Consider the following 16619-nt stretch of genomic DNA (forward strand, 5'->3'; position numbering starts at 1 on the left):
CACATCACTTCTAAGAATAGGAAGAAGTCACGACAAACTCGTCACAGTGGAAATCATTTTATTAGATCATCGAGATCAACATTATAGTTAACGTCAAGTTCGGGTCAGGATATGGTCGGTACGTTTCTACCTGCAGAATGACTGAAATACTCATGACGTCACTATAATCGAACGACCTGAATATACTAATTGCAAAATAACGATACTGCGTAAATATTTTTTATCGTCGTCTACAGAGATACATATATATATATATATATATATATATATATATATATTTAATTCCTGACAACATATCTAGAATCATTTCAAAAAATTGGAGAATCATGTTGACTTCAGTCGTCTCAAGGGTGTTGAGCCTTCCAGATCCCATTCAAAGTAAAGCTACATAATTGCCATTGGCCGTATGCAAGACAAGCCGACCAAAGAGACAGAAATTTACAAATGAACGCGAAGGACGTCTCGTGGCGTCTCTCGGTAAAGAAATCAGCAAATCTACACAAAAGCTCTTCTAACTTATGACCTTGCGAAACGTGATCTGAAATTGGCGCGGGTAAGTAAAGAGAAGAGAAATGAAAAAGTTGTTCTAACCTCCTCGACTTGTTTGATTTGGCCCGTGGCCAAGCCGCTCGGGTAGCTGGGGATCACTAATCAGCTTACCCCCGTCTGTGTTTACATTTCAAGCTGGCTGAAGAAGAGGAGAAAAAACATGTTCAGGGCTGACCGGCGGTGGTCTCTGGCTGAAGAATTTTCAAAAGTAAGTTGCACGCTTTCAACTGGCACAATTAACTAAGGTTCATTGGACGAGTAACGTAACGCGGCCGTGTAATCGAGTCGATGAATTTAATTATTGCTCTGTTCACAAAACCGACCAGAATCCGGCTATACATACATAAATGATGTGTGATACGGTATATAGCCATACATATGAGAAGGCGTAACCATGTAAATACCAAGGCGCGGCATGTCCTTGTAAATAGCTGTACACACTAGCATTTGTACGCGAGCGTTGCATAGAGTGAAAACATCTACCCGGTATATCATAGACTGTGACAACGAGGCAGGAACAACGTCATTGAAGTTGCGTAATTCTGACTAAATGTTGTGTGGCGTGGGTGATAAGAGATATCGGATTTATCTCCATACTGTGGCTCGTGAAAGATCCAGCTTCACGCGTTGGTCACGTAATGTTATTTTTTATGAATTATTTCTCTGGATAAGTGTAGCAGACATATGGAAGTAAGGTAGAGAAGTAAATAAAGGCAGACGTGACTAATACTTTCCTATAATAATATCCGTGTACCTGTTAACGACATGGAACTTTTGAAAATGTATCGCGATTAAAAAATAGCTATATGTCAATTAACCCGGGAATATTCGCGCAGGGTGAGACGTTGAGTCGATGCTTTTTAAACGAAGTGCAAGATCAGGCGACCATTCCCAGGACAACAAAGGTAATTTTAAATTTTATTTTCCTATTAAATTCGACGGTGACGCGATGCAACTTTCCTGTCGCGCTTTTGTAATCTCTAAGAATATATATCAGATGCGTGTTCGGATACGAGGTTGCATTAAGACCCCGTGCACAACGTTTCCCACGTTCACTCAGAAATGCATTTGCATTGCCATGACCTGAATGACGACGTATCGTCGGAACTATAAAAGTTACCATGAATCGTCTATTTGGGAAATAGATCTGCGTCCTTCGTAAATAAAGAAAAATTTGAAAAACAATAAAAGTCTATTTCGGCTAACTCATTCGTCCGTGCTAAAAGTAATATGCTTCGTTCCCGATAAAAATAATCGTTAAGGAAATGGACTGCCGCGCTTTTACTCACAAATGAAGTTACGTGCGCAGGGGAAAACCTAAGACAGCATATTAGCCGCGCAAACGGATGTAGATAAGGCGGTAAACTTTTCTCGCCGGAAGTTCACCACTTTTATCGTTACATGTCGTACTATCGATCGAATGACTTTTTTTCGTTGCGAAAAATACATAATTTAATTAAAAAATCCTCTTTCTGCTTATACATAACGTACACCCAACGTACGAATATGTAACCTGCTATGAGTAACCCATTATACATATAGAATAATCATTTCGTTGATATAAAGCGATCGTATAAATTGACCTAGTGGTCCCACGCAAATTCAATGTCACCTCTAAAACTGCGCCTAATTTTATTACGGCGGTAATATTAACTAGTGGGTCACATACTGCCATGTATCTACCAAAGACACGTGAATCCTGTGTAGAATGAGATCTGGACGTAACAAATCCTAAGATACTGTTTGTTAGACGGAATTACACATTGCCAAATTCGATTGAAAAAAAAAAGTTGGCAAGACTGTCGTATATCACTGTTAAAATAGGTATACGATCGTTTTATTACACTCTGTTTCGAAATCCTGGTGAAAATTTTCGATTGACGATTTCAAAACGTCGACCAAATTATATTTTGTAAAATTATTTTTGAATTATTAAAATTACTGGATATTGCTTTTAAGGTAAACTTCGGATGATTTTTCGCTAACGTGTAGGTCAGAATAGGCACGTGGGTTTCGTACGTGGGACCGGATGGTGCACCGTGTAAAGAAGCGTGTCTGTCTCCAGCCAAGGACATTTTGAATTCTAAATGAATGGACTTCGATACCGTTGCTGGAAGAGCTGGTATAAGGCTGTAGAGACATAGGCGTTCGCTTAAGTGGGACGCCACGTATGGACAGCGCTATACGTAGATGGACATGTACGGTCTTCTTTGACTCAACATGACGAACGGGAACGGTTGATCGAAATTTCAGGTTACCGTTTCATAATAGTAGATTGACAAAAGAGAATTGATACCACGTGATAAGAATTAATTTTTTTAATATATATATAATCCATCGTCATTATCATTATTTATAATTCAAGACCATAGAAACGCCTCATCGCTTCAAGGTTATGGTAACGCTTCACGTATACTTGTAACTAAATACGGCTGTTACGTCACACTGCAGCAGAATATTTTTTACCTCTTTTTTTACCAAAGATACAAATTTGAGCCAAAAGGTCACAATTTGTTTAGGCATTTCAGGAATTTTTATTTACTTTTTACATTTTTATCGTATGTCTACTCGACCGTCCCGTTCGCTTCGTGAAACGCCGAGATTTCTCGACCGTATTTTTCAGCACGCGGAAACGTCCTACGGAATTAATGCGGTAACTGGAGAAAGTCATTATGGCGTACCGCGTTCTGAATAGATAGTAAAAACTACGCGTGACGCTGAATCTGATGGACAACGATATTTAGATGCACGCGCAGTGGCATGTGGATTCAATAAAGTGACGAAGTCGATTGGACATCATATAAATACAAAATATCTAAACTCTCAAATCATTAGGATCGATCGTACTGTTATATGAGAGATTAAGAGAAGAAGTAGTAAAATTATTAATAAAAGTTAACGGCTAATCTGTTGAAAGTGATATTTATTTAAAGAACTCGATACCAATGATTTCTAGAATACAGTGCGTGTCTGGAGTTCAAATGGAATTCTTTACTGTTACACAAAAAAGTATGCTTATGCTGCGTTAAACGTTTAGAAACTCACTTGCGGAAATTCGTTAAAACGATTTCATTAATAGAAACGACATTTTATGTCTTGTACTATGTTATATGCTATGTGTATATACACATATATATAGATGATGTACCGTTATACAGTTGTGCCGGTGCAGGTTCAACGTCACGCTCTGAGCCATGCGTGTAACTTTAGTGTCTACGTACCTTTAGTACCCACGTTTATGTTTCCCCGACATTGTGCAAGCATTAGCGCGAGATTTTTATGTTAATTAGCAACCGACTGAGTCGGGTGTAAGGAAGAGAGTTAGCACGAAGAGGGTATAGATATTATATTTAGTGTTGATACTATTTATATCCCGCTACGCTTTTCGGTGGAAAATGTGTGAATATTACTTTTTGTTTTTTCGTCCACCATAGGAAAGATCATTCTGAATAAACAGTTGCTGGACGTTACGAGACATTGAATTGCTTTGACGAAATGCGAAATCTGGTTAATCAGCGTTTCCTGTGAGAAACGTATGTAACGGGTGTGTCTCGTGAAATTCCAATGAAATTTCACGTTCATATATTATGTAAGGAGATTAGTTTATTGGAACGGCACTTAGGATACTTTATATACTGAAACGGAATTGCAATGCGATTAAAATGTTAAAGATTGATAAAATAGTGGATTGACTATACAATATATTAAATGGCTAGTAATACGTTGTATTAAGTTCGAAAAATTTCAGAAATGATCGCTAAATATAAATTTTATTAATTAAATAATTTAATTATGAATGAAGGATAATTTTAATTTTATTTTTGTTATTACGTCATCACTGATCCGATGATACCGATGATTAACTAACCTTCAATGCAAGCAAGTTAAGTCATTCTGATGACAATATACTGATAACTATATCTATAGCATCGATGGGAAAGAAAAATAATATATATTTTTTGAGGTTATCTGACAAAATGCACCACGTGTTCTTAAGTTTTAAAACCATCATAGCAACCCGTGAAAAATGAGAATTGGAAAGACCCACCTGTAAAAATTTTATGATAAATTCTCAACTGCCACTTTCGAAATTGGCAATTGTCGAAGAAGGCATCATAGAAATGAAATGACTCTAAAACAATTGCCCGAGTGCGGCTATGCCTGCCAACGCGGAAGGAGTCACGCCATGAAGAGCGAAGAGTCAATGCTGACGGAGAGAAGAAGAAAAATGAAGAGAAAGAAGTAGTACCAACTGTCCTGCAATTAACGGGACCTTTCCCTCCGAGGAGGTCACGAAACGATAAACGATCTCGTTCCAGGAATAAAAGCGCGTCTCGTGCTAAACTAACGGTCACCTTCTCTCAGTCGACACGATCTCGATTATCTGTAGAGCTTTGAGAAAGAAGTAAACAAGAAAAAAAAGGAGTCGTAACAGTACTCAGTCTCGAAAGAAAAAAAAAACAATATAATTTCGCTTAATAGAAAAATAAAGTCACTCAATAACTCACCAACTGAACAAGCTTGATGATTCCTGGTATAGTCTTCAAGTAGAGCACATTGATAGTGATCCCGGCCAATATACCTCGCTGACCTGGATCAGTTTTAACTGTCGGCGTTTGTCTAGGATTGTTGGCATTATTGCTCGGCGCATCCTGCACTGTCACGACGGTCTCCGTCATCATGTTCTATGTACGCGTAACGTTTATAAGAGTTTCAACACAATCCGGTTAAGAGGCAGAGTCTCCACTGAGCGTACTCGCTTCTACGAGAACGTCACCTCCTGCGGATAGGGAGTCGAATGGTTGTGCGGGGGAAACGCGAACCGGGAGAAGAGGTAGAGGAGGAAGGCAAATGGGATATCACGCGCGCACTCTGTTTGATCATGAAACAAAAGATTAATAACATTCAATGACGCTTCCTCTAAATCACTAATTGATCTACCAACTGGAATATACGACTGACTGCAGACTTCACTTTGTCGCTATTTGAAAACACCTGTTAAACTCGCGAGTATCATCGGTCCGGACGGTGGACACTTCACTGAACACCCGGGATACTTGGCGGGCAGCTATACTCCCACCAACTTCACGGAATAGACTGGCCCGACGTCGTAAAGCCTGTTGGCCAACAGCGGCTTACCAGGCGAAGAGCTCTATACTTCTGTTCCCTGGTCTTCTGCTTTTCTATACTTTGGTTGTTCGCACTGTTCTTCCTCTGGCACTTCTATCACTTGTACCTTTTCTCAGCCCCACTCTTCGCGTTGTACACGGTTATCAAGAAAATAGTGTCTGCGCGTGCTTAAGTCTTTTTTCTCCCACTATTTGCGTTTCGCGTTTTACGTTTCCCGGGCACTCGGTCGAAATCTTTCGTTTTTCTCTTTTGTTTCTTTAAGTTATCTACTTCTAGGTCTTGTCGTGGCCAATGGCGTGGAACAACTTGGAACCTGGAGGGGAAACCGGTTGCCACTGTTCGTATTGTGTGAAACGCGATTACTAAACTGGGCTCCAATCGGCTACTTTTCTGTTAGGCTTTACTGTATAGTATGAAATCCCTTTGTAGGTCTTCTGGGGTTATTGGCCCTGTGGGATGTGCGGCCTTGCAACCAGTTTTTGTGATTTATATTTAGTTCTATATGCAAGTACAGCATAGTTTGTAATCAAGAATAAATATTTTTATTTGTATCAGAGAGGTTATCCAATATTTTGGCACTTTTTAGATCAGCGCTTAAATTTTGTTTGGCTATAGTATTATATTTATTATCGTGAAAATCGTAAGAATTATTTAATAATTATAGGAATATCCTGCAATAGTTATCTTTTTTCACCACATATAAAGTTAAGATACGTGTACTCCATTATGATTACCTCAATGGAAAATTTTATTGTATCATTGCAGAAGAATTTCAGAATTTTTTCATGATCATTGATGCTTAGATTGTCGTAACTTTGAAATAAGAATAAATCAATGGTTTCATGGGCAAGTCATTCTTATTTATTTCTGTTTCAAGTACAACTTTTTTTCTTAACTTTTTCTTAATAAATTCGAAATATTCTTTTAGGATGAACACTGGACAAAATCGTGTGTGCGGAATCGAGCTCGTATGTATATGTTGCAATCCGACAAACACGGGTCTATAAAATAGATATAATAATAGACACGAAGCCACAGACTCAGCCAAGTTAGAGGCTGAGCATACACTATTAAAGTTTTTAGAGTAGTTTGGACAAGAACTTAGTGATAATATGGGAAACGACTTTATCTACGTTGATCTGTATTTCCAACAGCTACGCTTTGTTTTATACCGACTGCTGCTCTGTTACTTTATGCACTAGCACACTCTATAAGGAAACTTTGGGAAACAGCAAAGTACATGCAACCCCGCCCATGGAGAACGTCATTGATGATTTTAACCAATTATAACAGGTTGTTGAGTGTAAGACGTTATATTTTACATCGTAAAGTCTCTCTCTGCCTTGCTTTGTGTTACAGCGTCTTTTTATTTACAAAAGCTTATATGATAATCTGACATACATAGATAAGCCTTATCGGTTGTTCTGCATTATTCGCTACGACTTAGCGAATAAGAGTTCTTCGCATCAATCCTTAAACCATGTTCAACCTATGCTAATTCCACGGATATTCACGTCGACGAATTTAATATATATCGAAACTGAAAGATATAGAAGCCCATTAAAAATACTACAGTTTATAGTTTAGAACTAGAATGAATATTCATTACGTTACTCAACTAAAATTAGTAACATCATCACGTATAAAAAATATTCTGCGTACATTATTTAATGTATGTATATTTCGACCATTTGCAATTTTACTCGATATATCACAAATTCGTCAAAGAATGCGTGAGTAAAAATGTAATATAAAATTGTTTGTTTTTCAAACTCCATTCCGTAATTGTTGTCTTCTTTAAAGTCCAAGCGAAAGATCACCATGTTTGTGATGTAGACGGATTAAAACTAGACTAAAGCATAAGTACAAAGTGTCCAGTTCGATACGCTACGAAATTAGTTCGCCAAGGCCATTCCGGACTAATTGTGGCCTCCGTCATTTCCGCTAGGTACCTTAAATACCTTCCAGATCGCGCTGCAATCGACGGATCGAGACGGGAGTTTTTAAAGATCTGCGCAGTCGACTGAACTGTCAATGGAGTAGCATACGATTTTTTATTTTCATCAAGCGGTAGTATTTTTCCAGTCAAGGTAATGGAAATACATTCCTGTAGCGTATGCAATGGTGTTAAACATGCCAAAAACCTGAGAACGGAGAAGAAATATATTGTAATAATAAAATTTAAGATCATTTGTATTACTAATGGATTGAACTGTATTATACGTACTCCAGCAGCAATATTACCGCCTCTATAATAATGGTTATAAAGCGGAGACCAAGCTGACAGTTGTAGAATAAACGCTGTTGCGTACACAATAATTATCAATGCTGTATTCAATAATTCCTGTAACATATATTTTTTTAATAATGCTAATTCTAAACAATTTTATTAGAACTTACGAAGAGATACCAATTAATTGGTAGCTTCATTTTTTTATCGATTGACAGTATGTAAAGAAACACCGAAACGATAGTTCCTATGAATACTATCCACACGACGAATAGAAACCAGTATGTGGCAGGAACATTCAGCGGGGTCGCACAGATCATACAAATTATAGCTAGTACCTGAAACAAAAGCAGTAGACATATTTTAATTAATTATGAAGGGTTTGATACTGTTATTAGTAAGATTTTTCTGCATTTAATAATTTTAAATCCGAGGCAGTTTAGAAACATATGATACGTCAAGGTTATGTATTTCAAAGTAATCCCTAAATTATCCTGTCCTATAGAATTACAAAGATTAAATTACATTTGAAGATAAGATATTCAAAAGTCCAAATATCGTATTAGGATGAACTTCAAACTGTTTCATCATCTTTTAGTTTACTCTTCTGGAGTACACGTGACAGGCGTTCCCTTTTCTTTAAGCTCTTTGAGAATTCTGTATTATTCAAGCGATCTAGTCTCTCGTGTCTTCTCATTGCAAAGTTCCAATCGAAATTAGGAATATCGGAATCCAATTTAATACGGTTACTGAACTCATTTTGAATTTTGAAAAATTATTTTTTATCCATTTCGCGAATGTCTGATAAGGTCATACCCCGTACGGCGGGTTGCCTGTATTTGGCGCGAGACTCGACCGAGTCTCTTGATCGTGATTGTCTCAAATTCGCGAAACCATGCCGCCCTGTTGATAAGTTCCTCCATAGATTCCTCTGGTTCCACAAACACCCGAAAGGCGCCGTTGCCGTCGCCAAAGCCAATGAGACCTTGCGCAGCCGGTAACACGTGCAAACACAATCCTGTTATAGACTTGCCGGAAATGGTCTGCAAGAATACTGGCTCCCTGGTATCAAAACGGATATCCCAAGTCTCCAGAGTGCCATCGTGTCTGGCTACTAAAAAAATGGCCGGTCTATTACTCCAGCTGCAAGCTGTATAACGACAGGATCTTCTTCGCCAGAATAACGGACTGTCCAAAAAGTCATCTTTCCACACGGCGAACACGTGACCACCAATAGTTAGTAAAATTTCATGCATCTGAGGACATCTCTTTATATCAATCACGGGACCATCGTGAGCTGCACTTCGATTTGTTATTTTGGAAATTTCAGAAGATGCCACTTCGGTACTGAACTCGTGACCTTCCCAGGTGCAAATAAGAAAATCTCCTTCCAGAGTTCCAATCCAGAACATTCTCGTAAAGGTGTCTTTCGATCTGTCAAATTCAATGGAGAACCTTTTAACCTTGGAAAGATCAAACTGATCCTCTACAGACATATCGTGATAGATTTTTTCCAATAAACGATTGGGAGCAGATGCCTGTAGACTAGGCGGTATGAAATTTGAACTTTCTTTTGTAACCTGTATATGCACACGGTAAATCGGTTTGAGGATACCGTCCAAATTTTTCAAATTGTTCTCGGTAAGAGTATTAACGGTCTTCAATGTGATTTTGACTAGCTTGGGAGATGAAATGGATACTGGTTGCCAGCAAAGATCCCAAAATGCAATGCAACCGTCTTCGGATATTGTCATGAACTGAAGACTCGTTTCTTCAGTAAATTTTGATAATTTACCATCAGACTCTACCTGATAATTTGTCGGAAGCCAGTGAATTTTTCGAATGCTTAAAATAGTTGTATCGCGGCCGTCTCGGCTAAAAATTAGGTCCTTCCAGAGCCCCTTCTACTCTATGCTCTGGCGAGAATTTTGTGCACGATCCGTAGAACTTCTTGTTGAGACAGTCCACATGTAGTATTGGCTGAACGGGGCCACTACCTGGTATCGTTGCGTGTTTTGGCTTGTCTGTTTTGCCCATATACAGTATATAGCAAAAATGTCCTGGTTCCCGGCACCATTTCATATAATGAGTTGAAAAATCACTTCATCCGTACGTATATATCCCTGACTATATTAATTAACAAATTGATCACAATTAATTAAAAATCTGAGCATGTTAACCAATATCAAACAATTATCAAATGTTATAATAAATTCAATGTTCGCTACTACGGCGGCTGTGTACTCTCTGTCCCATTGACTGCGCGGCGTTGCCGCGTCCTCGCATCGCCCATGCGGCGAACACGCCAAATACTTGTGACCTTCAACCGTAATTGCTTACGTAAATTCTAAAAATTGTTCCGATAACCTTTTTTCAGACAATTTTTATCCACATTCGTCATAGCGTTCTCACAATATACTCAATAAATAAGTTTTTCCTATCTCTCACATATTAAATTAACTCACGTTAGAGACGGTGGATTAATTTTTTTCAATAACAAAATAGTCTTGAGATATTCTAATTATTACACTCCTAAAATTAAAAAAAAAATTCGTCGTAAAAAACGAACAGGATACAACCACCTTAAGTAGGTCGTCACGTCTAGACAGCGCCATACGTAGATGGACATACACATATGGTCTTCTTGGATTTAACATGATGAACCGGAACGGTTAATCGAAATTTCAGATTACTGTTTCATAATAGTAGATTGACAAAAAAGAATTGATACCACGTGATACGAATACATTTTTTGAATATATACAGGGTGTAAACGAAAGATACGACCAACAATTAATGGGATGTTCGGCATCGCGAGCTGAGCAAAATGTTTTTTTTAAAACTTCATACGACCAAAATTAACCGAGATATCGAGGGTTAAAGTTTTCCTATCTCAACAATGTGAAATGCACTGAAGAGGCGATGGATTTACTGTGCATTGTCTGATACGCACAGGTAACATCCACAAATGACAAGCGACGGAGAAAGTGCTTGGATGTGCTCGACTAGAAGTTAGCTGCAAGCCGGAGAGCAGAACGAAGCAATCGTTTACATGCAAAAGTTTTGATCAGCTGTCACGATGACATTCTGATCGTGCGTTCGTGTGCATCCGCGCTTCGAATTTTATTTTCGGCAAACAGAACCAAGGGAATTTCTTATGAAATTTTATTTAATTGCTGAAATTAACAGAAATCGCCAACATACATTCATTCATTCGACTAAATATCTAAACTAATTGGAACGAAGATTCCAGCAAAAAAGCTGAAGTGGATGACGAGCTAATCTCTAGTTCTTCTGCTATTCAGGATTAACTTAAGGGGTACAGGACTATGGGAAATAAAAAAAAATCAGCATTTAATAATTTTCATGACGTTGAAATTTTCAACGACTTTTTTTTCTTCCAAAAGACTCATAATGACATGCACAAGAAACTGTAAATAGTACCGGTTCGACAATAATTTAGTTTCTGAGCAATCGAACCTGACGAAAAAGTCGTCTGGTTACTTTTTTTTTTACGGATGCAGATATCTTGAAGTTATTGCAGATGCAATCTTCCAGTGTATATAATCCATCGTCAATATAATTATTTATAATTCAAAACCATAGAAACGCCTCATCGTTTCAAGGTTATGGTAACGCTTCCCGTGTACTTGTAATTACATACGGCTGTTACGTCACATTGCAGCAGAGTATTTTTTACCTCTTTTTTTACCAAAGATACAAATTTGAGCCAAAAGGTCACAATTTGTTTAGGCATTTCAGGAATTATTATTTACTTTTTACATTTTTATCGTATGTCTACTCGACCGTCCCGTTCGCTTCGTGAAACGTCGAGATTTCTCGACCGTATTTTTCAGCACGCGGAAACGTCCTACGGAATTAATGCGGTAACTGGAGAAAGTCATTATGGCGTACCGCGTTCTGAATAGATAGTAAAAACTACGCGTGACGCTGAATCTGATGGACAACGATATTTAGATGCACGCGCAGTGGCATGTGGATTCAATAAAGTGACGAAGTCGATTGGACATTATATAAATACAAAATATCTAAACTCCCGAATCATCATGATCGATCGTACTGGTATATGAGAGATTAAGAGAAGAAGTAGTAAAATTATTAATAAAAGTTAACGGCTAATCTGTTGAAAGTGATATTTATTTAAAGAACTCGATACCAATGATTTCTAGAATACAGTGCGTGTCTGGAGTTCAAATGGAATTCTTTACTGTTACACAAAAAAGTATGCTTATGCTGCGTTAAACGTTTAGAAACTCACTTGCGAAAATTCGTTAAAACGATTTCATTAATAGAAACGACATTTTTATTTTTATTCCCAGCCGACTGAGTCGGGGGTAAGGAAGAGAGTTAGCACGAAGAGGGTATAGATATTATATTTAGTGTTGATGCTATTTATATCTGTTACGCGATTCGGTGAAAAGTGCGTAAATATTACTTTTTTTTTCAACCACTATAGGACAGAAATCTGGTTAATTAGCGTTTCCTATGAGAAACGTATGTAACAGGCGTGTCTCGTGAAATTCCAATGAAATTTCAGGTTTATATATTATGTCCTTGTGCCAAGTTAAACGACTCACCCTGTATAATTTTTGAGGTTCTATCATTAGTGCTATAAAATGGCAAACGTAAAGCATAAGTATTGCGATTCTCAAGTTTTAAAACCGTCATAGCAACCCGTGAAAAATGACAATTGGAAAGACCCACTTGTAAAAATTTTATGATAAATTCTCAACTGCCGCTTTTGAAATTGGCAATTGTCGTAGAAGGCATCATAGAAATGAAATGACTCTAAAACAATTGCCCGAGTGCAGCTATGCCTGCCAACGCGGAAGGAGTCACGCCATGAAGAGCGAAGAGTCAATGCTGACGGAGAGAAGGAGAAAAATGAAGAGATAGAAGTAGTACCAACTGTCCTGCAATTAACGGGACCTTTCCCTCCGAGGAGGCCGCGAAACGATAAACGATCTCGTTCCGATCTCTCATAACAGTACTCAATCACGAAAGAAAATAACATAATATAATTTCGCTTAATAGAAAAATAAAGTCACTCAATAACTCACCAGCTCAATAATTTTGATGATTCCTGGTATAGTTGTCAAGTAGAGCACATTGACAGTGATCCCGGAGAATATACCTCGTCGACCTGGATCAGTTTTAATGGTCGGCGTTTGTGTAGAATTGTAAACATTATAGCTCGGCGCATTCTGCACTGTTACGACGGTGTCCGTCATCATGTTCTATGTACGCGTAACGTTTATAAGAGTTTCAGCATAATCCAGTCAAGAGGAAGAGTCTTCACTGAGCGTACTCACTTTTACGAGATCGTCACCTCCTGCGGGTAAGGAGTCGAATGGTTGTGCGGGAGGAACGCGAACCGGGAGAAGAGGTAGAGGAGGAAGGCAAATGGGATATCACGCGCGCACTCTGTTTGATCATGAAACAAAAGATTAATAACGTTCAATGACGCTTCCTCTAAATCACTAATTGATCTACCAACTGGAATATACGACTGACTGCAGACTTCACTTTGTCGCTATTTGAAAACACCTGTTAAACTCGCGAGTATCGTCGGGCCTTCCTTCCCTTCCTTTCCTTATGGCTGACCCCTTCAATGAGGAGATGTGCCAAAACATCATCGTTCCGGGCGGTGGACACTTCACTGAACACCCAGAATACTTGGCGGGCAGCTGTACGGAATAGACTGGCCCAACGTGGTAAAGCCTGTTGGCCAACAGCGGCTTACCAGGCGAAGAACTCTATACTTCTGCTCCCTGGTCTTCTGGTTTTCTATACTTTGGTTGTTCGCACTGTTCTTCCTCTGGCAGTTCTAGCACTTGTACCTTTTCTCAGCCCCACTCTTCGCGTTGTACACGGTTATCAAGAAAATAGTGTCTGCGTGTGCTTAAGTCTTTTTTCTCCCACTATTTGCGTTTCGCGTTTTACGTTTCCCGGACACTCAGTCGAAATCTTTCGTTTTTCTCTTTTGTTTCTTTAAGTTATCTATTTCTAGGTCTTGTCGTAGCCAATGGCGTGGAACAACTTGGAACCTAGAGGGGAAACTGGTTGCCACTGTTCGTATTGCGTGAAACGCGATTACTAAACTGGGTTCCAATCGGCTACTTTTCTGTTAGGCTTTACTGTATAGTATGAAATCCCTTTGTAGGTCTTGTGGGATGTGCCGTGTGGGATGTGCGGCCTTGCAACCAGTTTTTGTGATTTATATTTAGTTCTATAAATATTATGCAAATACAGCATCGGTTGTGATCAAGAAAAAATATTTTTATTTGTTTCAGACAGGTTATCTAATATTTTGGAACTTCTTAGATCAGCGTTTAAATTTTGTTTGGCTATAGTATTATATTTATCATCGTGAAAATCGTAAGAATTATTTAATAATTATAGGAATATCCTGCGATAGTTATCTTTTTTCACCACATATAAAGCTAAGATACGTGTACTCCATGATGATTATCTCAATAGGAAATTTGATTATGTCGTTAAGGAAGAATTTCAGAATTGTTTCATGATCATTGATGCTTAGATTGACGTAACCTCGAGACAAGAATAAATCGATGTTTTCATGGGCAAATAATTCTTATTCATTTCTGTTCCAAGTATAATATTTTTAGCTTAACTTGTATGTACATACACACCTTGAACCAGTCATTCAGCACCTGGCTTATGTATATATTATCATTTTCAAGCTTATGCAATGATATCAACGGTACTTTACGAATTCGAAATATTCTTTTAGGATGAGTACTGGACGAAACGTGTATGCGGAATCTACTCCTATATGTATTTTCCAATCGACAAATGAGCCGTTCAGTGCACACATCGATTAACTCCATAAAACAAAAAGTTGAGAAATGCGATGAAGTAATGTATATTGTAATTTACTTATTATTCAATGGCCAAAAAAATTGTGCCGTTTAATGGTGCTAATCTTTATTATTCAGGAAAGTTATTGTAAATATAAAAAGTTATGACTATACCAAGTGCTTTGACACTTAAATTTAAGATTTTTCAAAAAGTGGAGTTAATCGATGTGTGCACTGAGCGGCTCAAATAAAGGTCCATAAAATAGATATAATAATAGACATGAAGCCACAGACTCAGCCGAGTTAGAGGCTGAACATACACTATTAAAGTTTTTAGAGGAGTTTGGACAAGAACTCAGTGATAATATGGGAAACGACTTTATCTACGTTGATCTGCATTTCCAACATCTGCGCTTTGTTTTATACCGACTGCTGCTCTGTTACTTTATGCACTAGCACACTCTATAAGGAAACTTTGGGAAACAGCAAAGTACATGCAACCCCGCCCATGGAGAACGTCATTGATGATTTTAACCAATTATAACAGGTTGTTGAGTGTAGACGTCATATTTTACATCGTAAAGTCTCTGCATCGCTCTGTGTGACAGCATCTTTTTATTTACAAAAGCTTATATGATAATCTGACATGGATAAACCTTATCGATTATTCTGCATTTTACTTGTTTTATTTGTGTCTAATCTGTGTAAGCTTTGTAAAAACAACTGATGTATTTTACTATAGATTGAGAAAAATGCAAAACAGTAATACTATAAACGTTCTTTCAGCCAACGCCCTCGAGTGTTATGTGTGTACAGAGCAAGAGGGTAACACTGAAAAGTGTTTAAATACCATTAAAACCTGTGAACAGGGTGAAGATGCGTGTTTGACAGATATTAAATGGGGAAGTGAGTGTCAAAGATGGTGATTTCTACTATTTGAGAAAGCCAACTTTTTATTTTGTTTGACTATCACTTTTCCTCTTGTTTAGGTACACCGTACTGGCACCATGGTGCAAAAAAACAATACTATATCTCAAAACGATGTGTAGCGAAGAATGAATGTGAGAGAATCAGAGCAAAAACTATGGATGACTGCACGTATGTATGGTACCAAGATTGGCACTGCTCCGATTGTTGTCAGGGTGACCGATGTAATTACTACATATTCGTAAGTAATCAAATATCAAATTAATGATTATGTCAATATAACAAACTAATGTTTAAGTTCATCTATTACCTTTCAGTCGCATGGGACCAGAAGCCTTGCTGGGCCCTTTATAGTCTTAATTGCTGCTCTGGTACCACTGCTTGGAAACTGGAATGTCCAGTGATAGCCAGTTCATTGGAGCCTTTAGCTGTGTCTCTGAAAACTGACGTTTTAGTCAGCTACTAAACGCGAACTACTAAGAGTAATCTCTTTTCACTTGAATACATTAAGTACAAGAATAATGCAGGTCATAGTAATGGCAAAACAATAATTCGCTGCACCAGTATGAACTATGGCTATTATATACCTCCTGTATGTATGTAGCATTATAATATTTATGTGGCCTGTAACTTGACGTGTGGTCACATAGCAAAATAGATTGCGTGTAGTAGCTTGCATAGACTACATATCATAATTACGAAATGAATACATCATCATTTGTATACTCAGAGCTTCATTATAAAGTTTCAAATTATGACAAGTTTATAACTGGCCGAGTGCCTTCAAAAATTAATTTAATTAACGATTTTTTATTCCAATTTTGTAATTATACATTTTTACTGTAAGGGAACCGTAATCCGTCCATTGGAAAACAAATATATACTTTTACAATAACGCTCGATTGTCTTCTTATTTTAGCATCATTGTTGATAAGGCATTT

At 37.9% G+C, this 16619-nt stretch overlaps 2 protein-coding genes and 1 long non-coding RNA gene across 3 annotated transcripts; 2 read left to right on the forward strand and 1 right to left on the reverse strand.

The window, feature by feature from the left end:
- The first annotated feature begins 106 nt into the window (after nt 1-106).
- Nucleotides 107-757, forward strand: LOC112495049. Its single transcript, XR_003061216.1, has 3 exons — nt 107-209; nt 302-553; nt 685-757. It is a non-coding gene; the product is annotated as an uncharacterized LOC112495049 (long non-coding RNA).
- A 6269-nt stretch (nt 758-7026) lies between these two features.
- LOC107272452 lies at nt 7027-14069 on the reverse strand. Its single transcript, XM_015749623.2, has 4 exons — nt 12991-14069; nt 8080-8247; nt 7907-8023; nt 7027-7823 (listed from the first exon to the last, which is right to left on the reverse strand). The coding sequence occupies exons 1-4, from the start codon at nt 13162-13164 to the stop codon at nt 7743-7745; spliced, it is 540 nt and encodes a 179-aa protein (XP_015605109.1). The 5' UTR covers nt 13165-14069; the 3' UTR covers nt 7027-7742.
- Nucleotides 14070-15157: 1088 nt separating this feature from the next.
- Nucleotides 15158-16573, forward strand: LOC107272455 (phospholipase A2 inhibitor and Ly6/PLAUR domain-containing protein). Its single transcript, XM_015749625.2, has 4 exons — nt 15158-15455; nt 15538-15657; nt 15741-15919; nt 15996-16573. Exons 1-4 carry the CDS (start codon nt 15398-15400, stop codon nt 16080-16082), a joined length of 444 nt encoding a protein of 147 aa, XP_015605111.1. The 5' UTR covers nt 15158-15397; the 3' UTR covers nt 16083-16573.
- Nucleotides 16574-16619: the final 46 nt, after the last annotated feature.

Source organism: Cephus cinctus, unplaced genomic scaffold (assembly GCF_000341935.2).
Source record: "Cephus cinctus unplaced genomic scaffold, Ccin1 Ccin1_scaffold1184, whole genome shotgun sequence".
NCBI lineage: Eukaryota > Metazoa > Arthropoda > Insecta > Hymenoptera > Cephidae > Cephus > Cephus cinctus.

Coding starts and splice junctions, on each gene's coding strand:
- LOC107272452 (XM_015749623.2), bottom strand. CDS start 13,164: ATGATGACGGACACCGTCGTAACAGTGCAGAATGCGCCGAGCTATAAT. Junction 8,248..12,990: donor TCATCAAAATTATTGAGCTG/GTGAGTTATTGA, acceptor CTTTTGTTTCAG/GTACTAGCTATAATTTGTAT. Junction 7,824..7,906: donor GCGGTAATATTGCTGCTGGA/GTACGTATAATA, acceptor CTCCGTTCTCAG/GTTTTTGGCATGTTTAACAC.
- LOC107272455 (XM_015749625.2), top strand. CDS start 15,398: ATGGATAAACCTTATCGATTATTCTGCATTTTACTTGTTTTATTTGTG. Junction 15,456..15,537: donor TTTATTTGTGTCTAATCTGT/GTAAGCTTTGTA, acceptor ACGTTCTTTCAG/CCAACGCCCTCGAGTGTTAT. Junction 15,920..15,995: donor GATGTAATTACTACATATTC/GTAAGTAATCAA, acceptor ATTACCTTTCAG/TCGCATGGGACCAGAAGCCT.